This window comes from Stegostoma tigrinum, chromosome 22 (assembly GCF_030684315.1).
Source record: "Stegostoma tigrinum isolate sSteTig4 chromosome 22, sSteTig4.hap1, whole genome shotgun sequence".
Taxonomy (NCBI): Eukaryota; Metazoa; Chordata; class Chondrichthyes; order Orectolobiformes; family Stegostomatidae; genus Stegostoma; species Stegostoma tigrinum.
Window position 1 is genome coordinate 55,730,260 of NC_081375.1, and position 21,659 is coordinate 55,751,918.

The 21,659-nt window shown below is 44.3% G+C and overlaps 1 protein-coding gene across 1 annotated transcript in view; it reads right to left on the reverse strand.

The window, feature by feature from the left end:
• The window catches only part of pkd1b (polycystic kidney disease 1b), a 230,642-nt gene that overhangs the window by 59,899 nt on the left and 149,084 nt on the right, over positions 1-21,659 (reverse strand). The window contains exons 28-30 of the mRNA XM_048555247.2: positions 9,957-10,021; positions 7,473-7,693; positions 3,045-3,165 (exon numbers count right to left, since the gene is read on the reverse strand). Of these exons, the coding sequence (XP_048411204.2) occupies positions 3,045-3,165; positions 7,473-7,693; positions 9,957-10,021 (407 nt within the window). The remainder of the gene's footprint in view (positions 1-3,044; positions 3,166-7,472; positions 7,694-9,956; positions 10,022-21,659) is intronic.

Sequence of the window (21,659 nt, forward strand, 5' to 3'; positions counted from 1 at the left end):
CAGCAATAACCTGCTCAGTGTGCCCAGTTTGGGTTGTGCCAGGGCCACTCACCTCCTGACTTAATCACAGCTTTGATTAAATTGTGGGCAAAAGAGCTGAATTCTAGGGGTGAGGTTAGAGTGACAGCCCTTGATATCAAGTCTGCATTCAACTGAGTGTGGCATCACAGAGCCCTTGCAAAACTGAAAACAATGAGTATTGGGGAAATCTCTCACTACAACCTTCTCAAGGGCAACTAGGGATGGGCAATAAATGCTGGCCAGCCAGCGACGCCCACATCCCACAAAATGAATAAATTTTAAAAAAGCCATATCACCCCTTTTAACTCGATTTTGAGTTAGCCTCTCCCTCTCTCCCAACCTCCCCCTCACTTTTGGTGGTCTGCATTGTCTTAATGGGCTCTGTGTGTAAATTGAACAATTAGAAACATGGGTGATTTAATGGCAGTAGTTAATAGGTGGAAATTGTTACAGGTGATTTGACGGTTGTGTGTGGAATCACTTTCGGAAACAAAACAAAACGAGAAAGGTATCTGGGTTTTGAGGGCTTTTATGACATAGTGGTAGTGCCCCCACCTCTGGGCCAGGAGGCTTAGATTCAAGTCCCACCAGCTCCAGAGGCATGTCATAACATCCCTGAACAAGTTGATTAACAAAAATAGAGCTCAGTTCTTCTCAGTGGGGGCATTGGCTTCTTGGGAGGGCATGGGTCCAGAAGGGAAAGATGTAAACTAGTGTCTGTGTGATACTATAGATTTCCATTAAAACCCTTGTAGATCTCTGAAAGTACATGCTATCTAATTCAACATGGATTTTTGGCCTGTTTAACATTGAAGTCCATTTATTTCGTTTATTCTCAATGTTTGTTTGATCATGAGGAGCTTCATACAACTGTAACAGTGTGACTATGTTAAGAATATAAAAATTCATTATGTTTTGTTGACATAAATGTTATGAGATAACTATCGCCTGGGATTGCAGGAGGACTCCATTTCAAAATAATTCTTCAGAATCTCTTACATTTCCCTGGTAAAACTCATTGAAATTCCATTTCAGTTCCAGGTAACTATTATATTATTCCCCCGTGCCCTACTGGAATGTCTGTCTGCTGGATTCTATCATACAGATGTTGCTGACCTCACTCTCTCTAACCTTACCTGAAGGCCTGACCCTGACAGATTATCATAGCCTTTTTCAGTTATTAATAAGTTCAACAGCGGTTGTTTAATACACTTGAAAGTATATTGCTGAACATGCAGATCAAGTAGAAATGAACTGAACCAAGGTATTTGAAATGAGATACAAAGAGAAATAGTTTGTACAATTCCTGGTGAATTTCCAAAGAAAATAGTAGAGACTCGTTGGGATTAGTACAAGAAACTATAGAAATATGTTTAAAGACTGATTGATGGAGAGGAGATAGAAACCAAGAAGGAATCAAACAGCTGAGGTGAGAATTAGAAATAGCTTTGCTGTCATGTGTACTCAAATGAGATAATGATAATAATAAAAGATTGTTACATCAAAAGGCAGGAAAAGGAGAGGAGGAATCCATAAAACATGCCAATAGACTGCAACCAGAATATGAAACATCTATTCTGTATGAAAGCTTGCTAATAACTTTCAAACTGAAAATCACAAATAACAAATACTCACCAAACACAAATATCCCTGATGTAATCAATGGCTTCATTATAGGTGAGATGGGAATTTTTGACATACAAATAAAAACAAGTACAACCCCCAGAGTTAGTTCTGAGTTCAGAAGAAAGGTCACTAGAATTGAAATGTTAACTCTGCTTTCTCTCCACAGGTGCTGACAGAGCTGCTGAGTTTCTGCAGCAGTTCCCGTTTTTTGTTTGTTTCAGATAGCCAGCATCTGTGGTTGCTTGTTTTATTTTAAACCAGCGGCCTGTCATACCTCTGTTGTTTCTTTTAGAGAACCAAACTCCTTCGGGTATAGCCCCAGAAATGTCTTCTCAAACATAACAACACTGAAGAAATTTCTGATCAGAGATAATGGGAACTGCAGATGCTGGAGAATCCAAGATAACGAAGTGTGTAGCTGGATGAACACAGCAGGCCAAACAGCATCCTGGGTCTAGGGTCTAGGCCCGAAACGCCAGCTTTTGTGCTCCTGAGATGCTGCTTGGCCTGCTGTGTTCATCCAGCTACACACTTCATTATACTGAAGAAATTTCTCCTCTAGATCTTTTGCTAATTATTTCAAATCTGTGACTTCTTGTTAGCAACTTAAAACAGCTTTCTCTCCACTTTCTCCATCAAAATGTCTCATACTTTCAAAATTCTAAATTGGAATGTCCCTTATCTACCTCAGTTCTAAGGTGAAGCTTCTAGAAGATTAGCTTCTCTCGTGTTTCCCCAGAAGAGATATTGTTTTAGTTTACCCCTGCAGCCTGTCATGCCTCATTGATTTTCTTCTACTAGGATGACAGCAGCAAAATACTGCAGGTTCTAGACATTTGGAATAAAAACAGAAACTCAGCAGGTCTGGCAGTATTGGAGAAGAGAGAGAGAGAGACAGATTAACCTTTCAAGTCCAATGATGCAAAATATTAGGGTTGAAATAAGACTTGAAATATTATCTGTTTCTCTCTCTGCCTACATTGCCAGAGCGGCTGGGTATCTCTGGCATTTTCTGCTTTTATACAATTTTGTAGAAGCAAACAGGCTGGAATAGGAGGAAGGCAGAAGTTTTGGATATGTAGGGCTTGAGGAAATCAGTCTAATGAAAGATCATAACGAATTTGGAAAACTGCACACAAAATCAAAAATTGAGAGATTCACTCTCAAGTAATAAATCTGGGATTCTGTAAATCTTGTACCCTCTCCCAAAGGACTCATATATTTCACAATTAGTTGGGATTTTATTTGATGGATAGACACAGGGGGTCAAATCCTACATTCATTTCACTAAAAGTCCTGGACCAGCAACATGTTAGAATGACATTGACAACAGTAGGCATTTCATTCTGAAACTTAGCACCATTTTAATCTAAGTTAGAATGTTTAAGCATACGCACGTCTCAGAGATAAGGTCCATTTCTGCCCTTGGAGAGAAATGCCCGCTGTCTGATGTAACCTGGTCTGATAACCCACCTTGCTGCTTCACCTCTGCAGCAATGCTCCTCATAAGATCTTCATCTGTAGAGAAATGCAAGAGGATTACAAATATCACGACCACAGTTCGCATTTGGGTCACAGTCGCATTGCAATATAACAAAGACTTACTCATTGCCAGCATGGTCCTTGCAAAACACAGCACTTCAATGCCAGCATGATCCTGGCACAACACAGCACTTCAATGCACTGAAACAGTCCATGCCCCAGTGAGATGATCCAACATCTGATGAACTGACTTTCATAGCACTGCTGACTGGGAGAGCACTGAGCTACCTTTGGAAGGCTATCCAGTAGTATAACGGATATCAATAACAACTTGTGTAGATACAGTGCCTTTGACACAGTGCAACACCCTAAGCCACCACATAGGAATGTTACCAAGCAAAAATAGACAATAGCTAAGGTGACCAAAAGCTCGCTAAAGGTGTGGTGATTAATGAGCACAGTAAAGGTAAAAAGGTCCAAGAAAAAAAAATGCCAGGATCAAAGGTCTGCAAAGCTGAAGACACTGCAGTCAACAGTGGGACAAACAGATGTCGAAACAAACAGACTGGAATAGGAGGAAGGCAGAGGTTTTGGATATGTAGGGCTTGAGGAAATCAGAGCAGCGAAAGATCATAACCGAATCAGAAAACTGCAGTCAAAGCCCACAGGTTGAGAAATTTACTCTCAAGTTATGAATCTGGAATCCTGTAAATCTTGTAATTTATAGGACAAAATGGAAAGAAAATGCAACTGGCAGTTGTTAAAACAAATCCAACAGTTCCATTGTTTTCCTTTGTGAAAAGAAACTTGTCCACAGTCTGCAGGTTGATCCACACATGGCTTCCAATTCAAATCACACGTGGGTTCTGAAGTGGACGCTGTACAAACAATTCCTGGAAAGCAGAAGACCTAACACATCAGCTCGGGAGACTAAGAGACAGGAACAAATGCAGATGGTGGAAGCTAGAGTCAATAAATGTGGAGCTGCAAAAGCACAGCAAGTCAAACAGCATCCGAGGGGCAGGGAAGTTAATGTTTTGGGCCAAAATCCTTCATCGGGGAGGGGGGTAGGGAGCCCGGAAATAAATGGAAGGAGAATAGTTGAGGCTGGGGGGAGGGTAGGTAGGATGGAGATAGGTGGATGCAGGTAGGGGATTATTGTGGTTGGCCAGTGCAAAGGATGAAACGAGTAGAAAGATGGACAGTTTAGGGGTTGGAGAGATTTTGAAGCTGCCAAAGTCAATAATAAAGCCACTGAGCTGTAAGCTCCCAAAGCAAAATATCAAGTGTTATTCCTCCAGTTTACATTTGGCCTCATTCTGACAGAGCAGGAGACCAAGGATAGACATGTTGCTAAGGGATGGGGGAGGGGGGGTTAAAGTGGATGGCAACCGGAAGGTCGGGATGGTTGGTACATGCAGAGCGCAGGTGCTCTGTGAACCAGTCCCGAATCTGTGTTTGATCTCCCCAACATAGAGGAGACCACTTTGGGAGCAGTAGATGAGGTCAGATGAAGTGCAAGGAATCTCTGCCATATTAGGAAGGATTGTTTGGGGCCTTGGACAGCATGAGAGGGATGGTGTCGGGTCAGGTGTACAAACCCCGCTTCACCATACCTGGTTCCTACTTTAGGGACTGCAGTCTCCTCTTCTCTGTGATTAAAGTTGCCCTCAAGTGCATCTCCTCCATTTCACATGCTTCTGTCCTCAAACTCTCTCCCCCGGCCCCCAACCACAATAAGGATAGAGTCCCTTTAGTCCTCAAATACAACAACACTATACTCTGAATACAACCCCATCATCCTTTGACATTTCCACCACCTACAATCAGATCCCACCACCAAAAAGATATTCATCGCCCCACCCTGTTAGCTTTCTGCAGGGACTGTTCACTCCGTGAATCCCTTGTCAGCTCCACACTCCCCACCAACCACTTCACCACATGCAGTACCTTTCCCTACAACTGCAGGAGGTGCTACACCTGCCCCTACATCTCCCCTCTCCCCTCCATTCAATCCTTCCAAATCTGGCAGAGATTCACCTGCACTTTATCTAACCTCTTCTACTGTATCTGTTGCTCCTGATGTGGTCCTCTCTATGTTGGGGAGACCAAACGCAGACTCGGGTACTGGTTTGCAGGGCACTTGTACTCTGCGCACACCAACCAGCCCGACCTTCTGGTTGCCATCTACTTTAACTCCTGCTCCCCATCCCACAGTGATACGTCCATCCTTGGCCTCTCCACTCGCAGAATGAGGCCAAACGTAGACTGGAGAAACAACACCTGATAATTCATCTTGAGAGCTTATAGCCCAATGGCTTGAATATTGACTTCGCCAGCTTCAAAATTCCTCCAACCCCAACCTGTCCATCTTCTGACTCACCTGTCTGTTCCACCCTTCCCACTGACCAACCACAATAACCTCCTACCTGAATCCACCTATCTCCCTCCCACTTACCCTTCCCTAGCCCTACACCCTCCATTTATTTTTTGTACTCCCCTCCCCAGTGCTGAAGGAGGGTTTCGGCCTGAAACATTGCGTTCTTGGCTCCTCAGATACTGTCTGACCTGCTATGCTTTTCCAGCTCCACATTTATTGAGCTCAGGAGGCTACTCAGGGCAATAAGTGGGACTTTGACTTGTGCACCTCAAGGGCGAGTGCAAAACATCATAGTACAGCGCCCACAAGAAGTTGAAAGACTCTTTTGAAATGAGTGGGAGTAGACAAGAATTTCTTTGGCAAAGAAAATAACCCTTTTGAGGCCCATCAAGTCAAAAAAAGATTCATGTAAAGTCAAGATCACCCAGGAATGGCTTATTTTAAAACAGTGACCACTTGATTCAATACAATTCCTAAACTGTTCCAGTTAACTGGTTAATGGGAATAATGGTAGTCCACCTTCTTTCTGTACAGACACTTGAAGGCATGACTAATTGAGGTTTTTTGTAATACAAGTTAAGATATGGGAAACTGCTGGCACAACCAGCAATCAATCTCAAAAGTTTTCTGTGTGTCGTACAGTAAAGAGAGAAGATGCAATTATACGGCTCCTTTCACGACTGAAGGATTTTGCAGCCAATGCTTTCAAAGTGCAGTTACTGTTGTAATTCATTATATATCCATTGACTTCAATGGGGAGAGATGTAAAATAGATTGGCAAATTACTATTACCCATTTGACACTATTTCTTGAAGTTACCTCATGAAGAAAGAAAATTAAATAAATAAATAGAGAAAAATGAAAGGGAACTTTGTTTCCACGTAGGGATAATAGGAACTGCTGATGCTGGAATCTGAAATAACAAGGTGTAGAGCTGAATGAACACAGCAGGCCAGACAGCATCAGAGCAGCAGGAAAGCTGGTGTTTTGGGTCTGGAAGGGTCCAGACCCGAAACATCAGCTTTCCTGCTCCTCTGATGCTGCCTGGCCTGCTGTGATTATCCAGCTCTACATCTTGTTATCGCTTTGATTCCAAGTAGACTGCTGAGTCCCGGTATACAGTACGACTTAGAGATCGTGGTCCCAGTGCAAAAGTGAAGTATCAGAGCAGTCTAGTATTCTGGTATATCAGCAGCAGCCTGCCCAACAATGAGAACTTTGATGAGTTTTAGCAACTCAGTTTCCCAACATATAAACAAGGAACAAGAGGCAGGCCACTCGGCCCTTCGATCTTGCCCTGCCATTTAATAAGATTGTGGCTGATCTGATTTTAACCTCAAGCCTATGTTCCTGCATGTGCCTGATAATCTTTCGTCCCTTGGTCATTAGGAATCTACCTCAGCTTTAAAAATATTTAAAGATTTGGCATCCACTGCTTTTTGAGGACAGGAATTCCAAAGATTTATAACGCTCTGACACAAAAGGAATGTTTCTGCATTACTATTTTAAATGGGACACCCTTTATTTTTAAACTATAACCCGTTGTTCTAGATTCTCTCACAAGAAGAAACATCTTTTCAATATTCTTCCGGTCAAGTCTTAAATTTTAAGTTTACAATAAGTCGCCTCTGACTCTTCTAAACTCCAGAGAATACAAGCCTAACTTGGCCAGGCTTTCCTCATGAGGCAATCCACTAAAATCCAGGAATAAGTCTAGTAAATCTTCTCTGAATTGTTTTCAACACATTAACATCTTTCCATAAGCACAGTGACCAGTACAATAAAGAGTACTCTGGATGCATTCTCACTGTCTAATTGAAGCATAACTTTGTCACCCCTGCATTCAGTTCCGTTCCTGATGACTTGCTGTACCTGCATACTAACCTTCCGAGATTCAGATTCCAGTGTCATCACAGCCAATACAGCAAACCCAGTTTGTTGAAGAAGACTTTCTCTTACTTACCTGATGTTGTCAGCTGATTATGTTTCAAACTCCAGCTATCATAGGAGTCTGCGATGGAAAGGGAAAGGGGATCTTCATCCAATGATGAGCACGACTTGATCACTTGTTTGCGCAAAGCTTTCTTCCGTTTCAGAATTTTGTTTTGATTGAAGGAAGCATCATGGTTCAAGAAGTCAGGGAGGTCAAACAAACTGTCATACGACGGCCAGCTCTTCAGAAAGCTACAGGTCAGAGGGAATGGAGAGAACAGTTTTATACTGTAAATTCAAACACTTCACTACCTGAGAACGAGTTCAGGCCTGACAGCCGCTTCAAGAGGGTCACAAGATCCTAAAGTTTTGTCAAATATCTGCAGCTCAGGTTGTGGATGAGGTTGTTGATTTGCTCTCCAGGCTGGCTTGGTTTTGTTCAGCTGTTTCATCTCCATGCTAGGTAATATCATCAGTAGAGCCTCCGATGAAGCAATGTTATTCTACTCCACTTGGAATTTATACTGATCAGTCTGTTATGGTGAGTAGTGTCATTTCCCATTTTGATCTGTATTGGTTTGTATATGGAGTCAAATTCTATATGTTCGTTGATTGAAGTATGGATGGAGAACCATGTCTGTAGTCTATGTTTGACTACGGTTACCGTGTCCCAGTTAAACTGATGGCCTTCATTGTCTGAATGTACAGGTATTAAGGAGAGTTCATCATGATGTTTTGTTGCTAGCCGATGTTCATATATTCTGATGGCTAGTTTCCTTCTTGTCTGTCTATCCAGCAAAATACATGAACATCAGCTCGCAGCGAAACGGCATGACAAACTCTCCTTAATATCGGTGCATTCAGACAATGAAGGCCATTAGTTTAACTAGGACAAGGGTAAACATAGTAGCCCAAGCCAAACATAGACACGCAGTAGAATTCCTGCAGGCATGGTTTTCCACCTATAATGCAATCAACAAACATATAGAATTGGTTCTTGTACACAAACCCATATAGATCAAATCTGGAAATGGCAGTACTCACCATAACAGACCAGACAGTATAAATTCCAAGTGGAGTAGAACAACTCCACTTCATCAGAGGCTCCAGTGATGATGTCACCTGGCATGGTGACAAACCGTCTGAATGAAAACAAGCCAGTTCGGCCAGCAAGTCACAACAAGATGCTATTGATTTTTGGGTAATTTGTTCTCAAAGTGAAAGGGTGTAAGTAGTTACATTTAGATATGGTCATTCTGAAGTCTGGAAAGGTGCTAAGCACTTTACAGACTTTGGATATGTTGTCACTGTTTCAATTCAGGAAACATAGTGGCCAATTTAAATACAGCTAGCTCCTTTAAGCAGCAATGGGATACAGAGAAATTAATATAGGCCAGGATTCCAGTGAGAAAATAGCCCTTCACTTCTTCAAGCCATGCAATTGGAGTTTAATTGTTCACCTGAGAGGAGAGAGCTGGCCTTGAGTAAATGAATCATCTGAAAGCGGCGCCTTGAAATGATGCAGAGCTTGCTCAGTGCTACTTTGACTTATGTTCCAGACTCTTGAGTTAGATGCAAGTCCATAACCATCAGAATCAATGTAAGAACTGTGTGAATTGGGAAATGGAGCAATCTGCATCTTAAGCAGCCAATGCCACCACATTAAACACTACTAGCTCAGCTTCCTTTCACATTTGAAAGCAGAAAAAAGTGTTGAGTACAATATGCCAAAGTTCCTCAACTCCAACCCTTTACACCAAAGCCTTTGCAGCCACCAACTGCCCTTTGAAATAGCTGAATAAGATGGCAAATACTGACCAATTAGAGACAGTTTTATAGCTGGTCCATGTCATTAGGAGCTGGTCACTGTCCAAATTGATTTCATGTAGCACCCATCGAGCCGGCAGTAACAGCATATGGCCCGGTAACAGGCCAATCATTGATCAAAGGCAAACCAGTGCACTAAGATGAAGGAGGTCAGAGAGGGAGGGAGAGAGGTCGGGAGGTCAGAGAGGGAGAGAGGCAAGTTGGAAGGTCAGAGAGGGAGGGAGAAGAAGTGAGGAACGGTCTGTGAACGCTGTTTGGGTTTGATATGAACTCCATCTATACAATTTTTCTCAAAGACAAAAAAAAGTTGATTGTCACCAGTTCCCCAGATTCCCTTCAGCAACTCATCCAAGTGGCTGTATTTCAGGTGTGAGATCAGACTGATTAATTTCAGGCAAGTATTAAACTGCAGAGGCATCACAGCTAAGTCCAGTACTGCCCTTGACCAACATTTGCACAGCTTGGCCAGCCACTGGGTGTGAGAACCCCTCCCTAATATTTTTCCTCCCTTTACATAGTCCAGGGAATTGAGGCAAAATTGTAGGCATGGTGCCTCTGCTCAGAAGAGGGTCCAAACATAGGGCCTTCCTGTCAGTATAGGTATGTTATTGAGATATCATTACCAACTGTGTGGGCAGCCAGAGGTGAAGAGCTCACTTTTCTTTAAGGAGATCAAAGTGTCTGGTACCTCTTGCTGAAAAGCTGCGGGGGGAACTGCAAGCCTGAGTCCAGCTTTTTACTCCAATGGGATTCCTGCTCAGACCAAAGAAAAGGGAAAAAATAAATAAATGTCACCATGACTCACAGGGAATTAACAAGGTTTTAAATTACATCATAAATGTACAGCATCATCTGTTACCTCCAAGATTTAGTCAGTTCATGAATGAGCCTAGAACTGACTCTGAGGTTCTTTTTATTCAATGCATAAATGAACCAAGCCTCTTGATCAGACCTCAGTCCATAGGAGTTAAACCACTAGTCTGTATATAAACCTTTGAAACCTGAAGGTAATGCGACACACAGCGGCAAAAGAGCCCTTATCACTATTTGAAATAGAACAGGGGTCGTCCCAATTTGAAAGATTAAAATTGCTAAGGGAGGTAACCTTGGATAGATGGTTGAAAGAAGACACTACAAGGCACTTGTAGAAATGAGTCAATTAAGGAGAACCAATGTGGATTTGTCAAGAGAAAATCATTTTTAACTAACTTGCTAGGGTTTTTTGACGAAGTAACAGGAGGGTTGATGAAGGTAATGCTGTTGATGAGGTGTACACGGACTAACATAAGGCATTTGATAAAAAGGTATCACAGATACAATACTGGCTGAGTGGCAGGAAACAGAACGCAATGGATTTTTTGATAACAAAGTGTGAAGCTGGATGAACACAGCAGGCCAAGCAGCATCTCAGGAGCATAAAAGCTGGCTTGTCAGGCCTAGACCCTTCATCAGAGAGATTGCGTGGGTGGTGTCATGGACATAGGTAGGGAGTTCCTGGACCAAAGGGGAGAAACTGCAGTCCAGATAGGTGGAGATGAGTTCGGTGGGGCAGGAAGAGGCTGAGACAATGGGACGACCAGGGCAGGCAGGTTTGTTGATTTTGGGAAGGAGATAGAAACGGGCTGTGCGGGGTTGGGGAACAATAAGGTTGGAGGCTGTGGGTGGGAGGTCCCCTGAGGTGATGATGTCATGGATGGTATTGGAGATGATGGTTTGGTGCTCGGGGATGGGGTCATGATCAAGGCGGTGGTAGGAGGTGGTGTCGGAGAGTTGGCATTTGGCCTCGACGACGTAGAGGTCAATGCGCCATACTACCACTGTGCCTCCCTTGTCTGCGGGTTTGATGATGAGGTTGGGGTTGGAGCGGAGGGAGCGAGGGCTGCCCGTTCTGCAGGGGAGAGGTTGGAGTGGGTAAGAGGGGTGGTGAGGTTGAGGCGGTTAATGTCTCAATGGCAGTTGGAGATGAAGAGGTCAAGGGAGGATAGGAGGCCTGGGGGTGGTGTCCAGGAGGAGGACTTGTGTTGGAGAAGGGTGAAGGGGTCAGTGGAGGGAGGGTTAGATTCCCAGTTAGAGAAGTAAGCATGGAGGCGAAGGCAGCGGAAAAACTGCTCGATATCCAAATGTGACTGGTATTCGTTGATGTGTGGGTGGAGGGGGACAAAGGTGAGCCCCTTGCTTAGGACTGACTGTTCATCCTCAGCCAGTGGGAGGTCTGGGGGAAGGTGAAGATTCGGCAGGGTTCAGTGTAGCTGTCTTCTCTGAGGTTGCTCCCTGTGGAGGTTGTGGGCGGAGCGTTGAGGTCGTCAGCTGTGGGCTGGGTTCTGTCAGCGTCGGCTGTGGGCGGAGTTCTGCTGTCTTGTGTGGTGGGCGGAGTTCCGTCAGCAGTGGGCGGAGTGCTGTTGTCTTCAGTGGTGGGCGGAGTTGCGTTGGCACCAGCCGTGGGCGGGGTTCCGTCGGCAGTGGGCAGAGTAGCATCAGCGGTGGGAGGAGCGGGGTGGGCGGCAGCAGCAGCGGTGAGGGTGATGTTTGTGGTGTTAGTTCTGGAAGTGGAGGCAGCGACTGCAGCAGCGGCCGTGCACGCGGTCCCGGAAGTGGTGTGCCTGGTGGTGGCGGATGTGACATCATCGGTGGGTTCACCGGCCGTGTCCTCATGGTCAATGGCCGTGGGTGCATGGTGGGGGAGGTGCAGGGACAGGCTGGGGATTTGTGGGGTGGGGGAATCCTTTTTAAGGTGGCAGGAGCCAGTCAGTTTGTTGTACTTACAATTTTTGGTGTCCAGTAAAGCTGAGTAGAGCTGGGTGTTCAGTCTGTGGATCCTGCGGAGGATAAAAAACAGGAGATGTCCTTTGCAGGTCTCAGAGAAGGGGGCTCTGAGCTGGGGAAGGTTGAATTGCAGTGCCTGGAGATGCCGGCGCACGGCTGCAAGTGTCTGTTTCAGGACTCACAGGGAGAAACGCTTCTTAAGGGTCTGAATGTTCTGGGTGTAGAGGTGGTCACGGTTGGGGCCAAATTGGCAAGGCTTGAATGTAGACTGTAGTCCATTGGGGATGATCCGGCTCCGTAGGTAGGTGCTGAGGAAGGTGATGTGACTGTGGTACCTGGTTTGCTTCAGCACATGGTCGAGCAGTTTCAAGGCTGAAGAGATTACAAGAGAGTTGCAGTGGTAGAGAGATTCCCTGAGGTTGGTCTGGAGGGAGGAGGGTAACTTCTTCAGGTTAGGGCATCCCTGGAAAAGGCTTCGCAGTGAGGTTATAATTGTGATCAGAGATAATGGGAACTGCAGATGCTGGAGAATCCAAGATAACAAAGTGTGGAGCTGGATGAACACAGCAGGCCAAGCAGCATCTCAGGAGCACAAAAGCTGACGTTTCGGGCCTAGACCCGTCATCAGAGAGGATTGCAATGGATTTTTTTTCGGGTTGGAGGAAGATTTGTCGTGGAGTTCCCTAGGGGTCAGTTGTTCTTCCTGTTACATATGTTAATGACCCAGACACTGGGGAACAGGGCACAATTTCAATAACTGTGGATGATACAAAATTTGGAAGTGTTGAGAATGGTAGAATGTGTAGAATTTTAAAAGGACAGAGACAAGTTGGTGGAACATCAGGACAAGTGTCATATTTTACTTTTGCAGAGACACACTTAAAAAATAGCAGGAGGAAGCCATTCAGTCTTCCATAAGACCATAAGACCATGAGACATAGGAGTGGAAGTAAGGCCACACGGCCCATCAAGTCCACTCCACCATTTAATCGTGGCTGATGGGCATTTCAACACCACTTCCCTGCACTCTCCCCGTAGACCTTGATTCCTTTTAAGATCAAGAATTTGTCGATCTCTGCCTTGAAGGCATCCAACGTCCCGGCCTCCACTGCACTCCGTGGCAATGAATTCCACACACCCACCACTCTCTGGCTGAAGAAATGTCATCTCATTTCAGTTTTAAATTTACCCCCTCGAATTTTAAGGCTGTGCCCACGGGTCCTAGTCTCCCCGCCTAATGGAAACAACTTCCTGGCGTCCACCCCTTCTAAACCATACATTATCTTGTAAGTTTCTATTAGATCTCCCCTCAACCTTCTAAACTCTAATGAGTACAATCCCAGGATCCTTAGCCGTTCATCATACGTTAAACCTACCATTCCAGGGATCATCCGTGTGAATCTCTGCTGGACACACTCCAGGGCTAGTATGTCCTTCCTGAGGTGTGGGGCCCAAAATTGGACACAGTATTCTACATGGGGCCGAACTACAGCCTTATAAAGCCTCAGAAGCACATCGCTGCTTTTATATTGCAACCCTCTTGAGATAAACGACAACATTACATTCGCTTTCTTAATTACGGACTCTACCTGCAAGTTAACCTTTAGAGAATCCTGGACCAACACTCCCAGATCCCTTTGCACTTCTGATTTGCGAATTTTCTCAGCATTTAGAAAATAGTCCATGCCTGTATTCTTTTTTCCAAAGTGCAAAATCTCATATTCACTCACACTGAATTTCATCAACCATTTCCAGGTCATCATGGCTTCTCTTCTACTTTAACATGATTTTCCTGCATTACTCCTAAATCCTTGAGGTTTATAATATGCATCTATCGACCTCTGCATTGAACATACTCAATGATTGAGTTTCTACAGTGCTCTGTGGTAGGGAACTCCAAAGATCTACATCCTCTGAGTGAAAAAATCTCTCCTCATCTCAGTCCTAAATGGCCACTGCCTCATTCTGAGGCTGTCTCTTTGTTCACTCACCAGCCATCCCCACCCCTCCTAGCACCACAGCAAGCTGGGGGAAATATCCTGAGAAAACAAGGTGTAGAGCTGGATGAACACAGCAGGTCAAGCTGCATCAGAGGAGCAGGAAAGCAGATGTTTCAGGTCTAGACCCTTCTTCTGAAAATTTCCTGCCTCTGCACTGCTGGGCGCTGTAAGAACGCTGTATGTTCAAATAAGATCACCTCGCATACTTGTAAACTACAAAGAATAAAGATCTAGTATATTTAATCTTTCCTCATGGGACAATCCTGTCATTCCAGAAATTAGTTCACTGAACTATTGTCGCATTCTCACTACAGAAAATATGCCCTTCCATAGATAATGAAAGGTCAAAACTGTTCACCATTATCTAATGTGTTTTCACCAAGGATCTGTATAATTGCAGTAAGACATCTTTAGTCAGGTACTCAAATCTTCCTGTAACAAAGGCCAATATACCATTTGCCTTCTTAATTTTCTGTTAACTTCTGTGAACAATGGTACTGAAGTCCCTTTGAAATTCAGCACTTCTTAGCCTTTTGTCAATCAGGAATACTCAGTTTTTCTGTGTTTCCTATTAAAGTGAATGACATCACATTTCTCCATATTGAATTCCATCTGCCAAATTTTTGCCTGCTCACTTAGCCTCTTCTAATCCTGACATCCTGAAAATGACTCACTTACTCCTATCATTTTCCATCCATTTACCAGTTCTCAATCTACGCCAATATATTACCCCAATCTGATGCATTCTTTTTTTTAAATAGCATCCTATTGAAAGACCCTATCAAAAGCCTTCTAAAAATCTAAATGGACCACAAACACCAGTTCACCCCTGTCTATGCTGCTTATTATATTCTAAAAGATCTCCAGTAGGTTTGTTAACGGTGAGTTCCCTTTCATAAACCCAGGCTCACTCTGCACAATCCTTCGATTATTTTCCAATTTATTCTATTCTCTAATATAGATTCAAGCATTTCCCTGATGATTAAATATTAATAGGCCCATCATTCTCGTTTTCTCTTTCCTTCCTTTCTTAAGAGTGGGGTTGCATTTTGCAGCTTCCAATTCGGAAGGATTACTCCAGAGTTCACAGACTTTTGAACAGTGATCACAAAATGCAGCAATAAACCTTATAGCCAGCTATTTCAAATACTCAGGGATATAGATCACAAAGTCCAGGAAACTTATCTACTTTATTTACTGTTAATTTCTCTAGTATACTTTAAGCGATATGAATAATTTGGAAGTTCCTCATTTACACTAGCTTCTTGGTTCTCCATTATTTATTGGAGATTTTCATGCTTTTCCTCCACAAAGACAGATTTGTTTAATTTCTCTCATACTTCCTTCTTTTGTTAGACTTTCTCCTGATTCTGCTCATTACAGCCCCACTTTTTATTTCACTAATCTTCTCCTTTTCACATACCTATGAAAACTTGTCTGGCTTTTTTACATTCCTCCTTGGTTTATTTTCATTTTCTACATTCCTTTCTCAAAGTTTTTCTTGGTTTTGCTTTGTGGAATCCTAAAATCATCCCAACCCTCAGGCTTACCATGCGTTTTGGAAATTTTAATGGCCAGTTTCTTTGATCCGATACAATATCTGAAATATTTCATGAACCATTTTTCTTGTTGGGATTCTGTACATTAAAGGAAAAGATTTTATTGCAAATACCGTATTAGTATTTTTTTTAAATGTTGGCCTTTGCTATCTACTGTCACACCATTTAACACAGTTTCCCATCCACGTTGGCCAATTTGCTCCCCATTGCTCCATAGTTTCCTTTGTTCAGGTTTAGGAGCCTAATTTCTGATTGAACAACATCACTCCAAAATTAGTATACTATGTTTATTGCAGTCACTCTTTCCAAAAGGTTTCCTTGTAACAAAATTTATTAATCAGTCCTTTTAAAGTTCAATGCTGAACGTAAAATGGCCCTGTCTTGTGGTTGGCAACGCAGTGTGGAGCTGGAGGAAAACAGCTGACCAGGCAGCAAAGGAACAGGAAAGATAACATCTTGGGTCAGAACCTTTCATCAGAATTTGGCCTGCTGTGTTCTTCCAGCTTTACACTGTGTTGTTTCTGACTCCAGCATCTGCAGTTTTTGTATCTCTCTCTTTCTTATGGTTGGTTTGTCAATATACTGATTGAGAAAATAATCACAGATCATAGACTCCCTACAGTGTGAAAACAGGCCATTTGGCCAAGCAAGTCCACACCACCCCTCTGAAGAGCATCCCACCCAGACCCATTCCCATGTCTAATCCATATAACCTGTTCGCCTGTTCAAGAAGGCGAATAGAGGCAACCCTGGTAATTATAGATTAGTGAGCCTTACCTCAGTTGTTGGTAAGGTGTTGGAAAAGGTTATAAGGGATAGGATTTATAATCATCTAGAAAAGAATAAATTGATTAGGGATAGTCAGCACGGTTTTGTGAGGGGAAGGTCATGCCTCACAAACCTTATTGAGTTCTTTGAGAAGGTGACCAAACAGGTAGATGAGAGTAAACGGGTTGATGTGGTGTATATGGATTTCAGCAAGGCGTTCGATAAGGTTCCCCACAATAAGCTATTGTACAAAGTACGGAGGAATGGAATTGTGGGAGAGAAAGCAGTTTGGATCGGAAATTGGCTTGATGAAAGAAGACAGAGGGTAGTAGTTGATGGGAAATGTTCATCCTGGAGACCAGTTACTAGTGGTGTACCGCAAGGGTTGGTGTTGGGTCCGCTGCTGTTTGTCATTTTTATAAATGGCCTGGATGAGGGCGTAGAAGGATGGGTTAGTAAATTTGCAGACGACACTAAGGTCGGTGGAGTTGTGGATAGTGACGAAGGATGCTGTAGGTTGCAGAGAGACATAGATAAGCTGCAGAGCTGGGCTGAGAGGTGGCAAATGGAGTTTAATGCTGACAAGTGTGAGGTGATGCACTTTGGTAGGAGTAACCAGAAGGCAAAGTACTGGGCTAGTGGTAAGATTCTTAGCAGTGTAGATGAGCAGAGAGATCTCGGTGTCCATGGACACAGATCGTTGAAAGTTGCCACCCAGGTTGACAGGGCTGTTAAGAAGGCATACAGTGTTTTAGCTTCTATTAATAGAGGATGTGACGAGAAACGTTGATGAGGGTCGAGCTGTGGATGTGGTGTATATGGACTTCAGTAAGGCATTTGATAAGGTTCCCCATGGTAGGCTCATTCAGAAGGTCAGGAGGAATGGGATACAGGGGAACTTAGCTGCTTGGATACAGAATTGGCTGGCCAACAGAAGACAGCGAGTGGTAGTAGAAGGAAAATATTCTGCCTGGAAGTCAGTGGTGAGTGGAGTTCCACAGGGCTCTGTCCTTGGGCCTCTACTGTTTGTAATTTTTATTAATGACTTGGACGAGGGAATTGAAGGATGGGTCAGCAAGTTTGCAGACGACACAAAGGTCAGAGGTGTCGTTGACAGTGTAGAGGGCTGTTGTAGGCTGCAGCGGGATATTGACAGGATGCAGAGATGGGCTGAGAGGTGGCAGATGGAGTTCAACCTGGATAAATGCGAGGAGATGCATTTTGGAAGGTCGAATTTGAAAGCTGAGTACAGGATTAAGGATAGGATTCTTGGCAGCGTGGAGGAACAGAGGGATCTTGGTGTGCAGATACATAGATCCCTTAAAATGGCCACCCAAGTGGACAGGGTTGTTAAGAAAGCATATGGTGTTTTGGCTTTCATTAACAGGGGGAATGAGTTTAAGAGTCGTGAGATCTTGTTGCAGCTCTATAAAACTTTGGTTAGACCGCACTTGGAATATTGCGTCCAGTTCTGGGCGCCCTATTATAGGAAAGATGTGGATGCTTTGGAGAGGATTCAGAGGAGGTTTACCAGGATGCTGCCTGGACTGGAGGGCTTATCTTATGAAGAGAGGTTGACTGAGCTCGGTCTCTTTTCATTGGAGAAAAGGAGGAGGAGAGGGGACCTAATTGAGGTATACAAGATAATGAGAGGCATAGATAGAGTTGATAGCCAGAGACTATTTCCCAGGGCAGAAATGGCTAGCACAAGGGGTCATAGTTTTAAGCTGGTTGGTGGAAAGTATAGAGGGGATGTCAGAGGCATGTTCTTTACGCAGAGAGTTGTGAGAGCATGGAATGCGTTGCCAGCAGCAGTTGTGGAAGCAAGGTCATTGGGGTCATTTAAGAGACTGCTGGACATGTATATGGTCACAGAAATTTGAGGGTGCATACATGAGGATCAATGGTCGGCACAACATTGTGGGCTGAAGGGCCTGTTCTGTGCTGTACTGTTCTATGTTCTATGGATCGAGTTCCGGAACCAAGAGGTTATGGTGAAGCTGTACAAAACTCTGGTGCGGCCGCACTTGGAGTATTGTGTACAGTTCTGGTCACCGCATTATAAGAAGGATGTGGAAGCTTTGGAAAGGGTGCAGAGGACATTTACTAGGATGTTGCCTGGTATGGAGGGAAGGTCTTACAAGGAAAGGCTGAGGGGCTTGAGGCTGTTTTCGTTAGAGAGAAGAAGGTTGAGAGGTGACTTAATTGAAACATATAAAACAATCAGAGGGTTAGATAGGGTGGATAGGGAGCACCTTTTGCCTAGGATGGTGACAGCGAGCATGAGAGGGCATAGCTTTAAATTGAGGGGTGAAAGATATAGGACAGATGTCAGAAGTAATTTCTTTACTCAGAGAGTACTAAGGGAATGGAACGCTTTGCCTGCAACGGTAGTAGATTCGCCAACTTTAGGTACATTTAAGTTGTCATTGGATAAGCATCTAGACACACATGGAAGATGGGCTTGAGATCGGTATGACAGGTTGGCACAACTTCGAGGGCCGAAAGGCCTGTACTGTGCTGTAGTGTTCTATGTACTGTATGTACTAACCTAAACATCCCTGGGTACTATGGGCAATTTAGAATGGCTGATCCACCTAGCTTGCACAGCTTTGGACTGTGGGATGAAACCGGAGTACCCAGAGGAAACCCGTGCAGACACAGAGAGAATGTGCAAACTCCACACAGACAGTCACCCGAGGCTTGAATCGACCCAAGTCTCTGTCTCTGTGAGGCTGCAGTGCTAGCCACTAAGCTACCGCGCCGCCACAATCTTTTATTCATTCCAACAATTCATCCTCCATAATATTGCTGGCAATTAGGTTTACTTTGTCAATATGTGAAGTGAAATTATCATGATCACTGAATTCACCTTTGTTGCATGCACCTCTAATTTCCTGATTTATGCTGTGATTTACTTTATCATTGCTGTTTGGTCCCTATAATTCCTACCAAAGCTTTCTACCCCTTGCTGTTTCTTAGCTCCACCAAAACTCAGTTTATATTTTGAACTCCAGAATTATGGTTATCTGTCACAGCAGTAATAACTCACTCTTTAATGAACACAGCTATCTCATCAATGTCTGGTTTTCTTTTCCCAGCTGTCTTTTTTGAATGTCACATACCCTTGAATATTCAGATCCAAGCTTTGGTCACCTTGTAGCCACATCGCCGTAATGGCTCTCAAGTCATACATGAGTTTCTACTGGAACAAACAATTCATACCATTGTGGTGGGCATTTGGATTTGATGTCCTTCATGCAGTCTTTTTTTCACTGTTTTCAGAAGCTGCCCCTATCTGCTGGCAGACTGTAAAATTTGCAGTCATTGTATCCTCCTTTCATATAGTTTCACATTATGTTTATTTCTACTTTGATCAAATGCTTTCCGACTTTCCTTGAACTTACTCAATGTTCCACTACATGATTCCTTCCTCCCTCCCCTATACGTTGAGTTTAAAGCCATAAAGTAATACAGGATTGAAATAGGACATTTGGCCCAAACTAGTCCATGCTAGCTATGGTCTTCACTCAGGTAGTTTCAATTGCCTACATTTGGTCCATATCTCTCGAAATCCTTCCCATCTATGTACTTGTCCAAATGTTTTTTAAAACGTTGCTTTTGTACCTGCCTCAACCACTTCCTCTGGCAGCCCATTCCATATACACACCACCCTGTGTGTGAAGAAATTGCCCCTTCGGTCCCTTTTATATCTTTCCCCTCTCACCTTATACCTATGCCCCTCTAGTTTTCAATTGCCCATCTCTGGAAAAAAAGCTATATGCATTCATCCTATCTATGTCCCACATGATTTAATACACTTCAATAAGGTCATTCCTCTTTCTTCAATATTGCAAGCCAATCTCTCCATACTTAAAGTTTAAATCCTCATTTATTAATTCCCTCGTTATAAACACTAGATCCAGTACAATTCAGTAGAACACTAAATCCAGTATGATTCCAATGCAGAATATCTAACAGTAGAGCTCCAGTACACGTGTCAGAATCCATTTCACTAGCATCATTCTTTGAGCCACACATTTAAATCTCTTACCTTGATAATAAAATGTGAGGCTGGATGAACACAGCAGGCCAAGCAGCATCTCAGGAGCACAAAAGCTGACGTTTCGGGCCTAGACCCTTCATCAGAGAGGGGGATTGGGTGAGGGTTCTAGAATAAATAGGGAGAGAGGGGGAGGCGGACCGAAGATGGAGAGAAAAGAAGAGAGGTGGAGAGAGTATAGGTGGGGAGGTGGGGAGGGGGTAGGTCAGTCCAGGGAAGACGGACAGTTTAAGGAGGTGGGATGAGGTTAGTAGGTAGGAGATGGGGGTGCGGCTTGGGGTGGGAGGAAGGGATGGGTGAGAGGAAGAACAGGTTAGGGAGGCAGAGACAGGTTGGACTGGTTTTGGGATGCAGTGGGTGGAGGAGAAGAGCTGAGCTGGTTGTGTGGTGCAGTGGGGGAGGGGACGAACTGGGCTGGTTTTGGGATGCGGTGGGGGAAGGGGAGATTTTGAAGCTGGCGAAGTCCACATTGATACCATTAGGCTGCAGGGTTCCCAAGCGGAATATGAGTTGCTGTTCCTGCAACCTTCGGGTGGCATCATTGTGGCACTGCAGGAGGCCCATGATGGACATGTCATCTAAAGAATGGGAGGGGGAGTGGAAATGGTTTGCGACTGGGAGGTGCAGTTGTTTATTGCGAACCGAGCGGACGTGTTCTGCAAAGCGGTCCCCAAGCCTCCGCTTGGTTTCCCCAATGTAGAGTAAGCCACACCGGGTACAGTGGATGCAGTATACCACATTGGCAGATGTGCAGGTGAACCTCTGCTTGATGTGGAAAGTCATCTTGGGGCCTGGAATAGGGGTGAGGGAGGAGGTGTGGGGGCAAGTGTAGCATTTCCTGCGGTTGCAGGGGAAGTTGCCGGGTGTGGTGGGGTTGGAGGGTAGTGTGGAGCGAACAAGGGAGTCACAGAGAGAGTGGTTTGTCCGGAAAGCAGACAGGGGTGGGGATGGAAAAATGTCTTGGGTGGTGGGGTCGGATTGTAGATGGCGGAATCTCCTCTCCTCCGACGCTTCCGCCAACTACAATCCGACCCCACCACCCAAGACATTTTTCCATCCCCACCCCTGTCTGCTTTCCGGACAAACCACTCTCTCCGTGACTCCCTTGTTCGCTCCACACTGCCCTCCAACCCCACCACATCCGGCACCTTCCCCTGCAACCGCGGGAAATGCTACACTTGCCCCCACACCTCCTCCCTCACCCCTATTCCAGGCCCCAAGATGACTTCCCACATTAA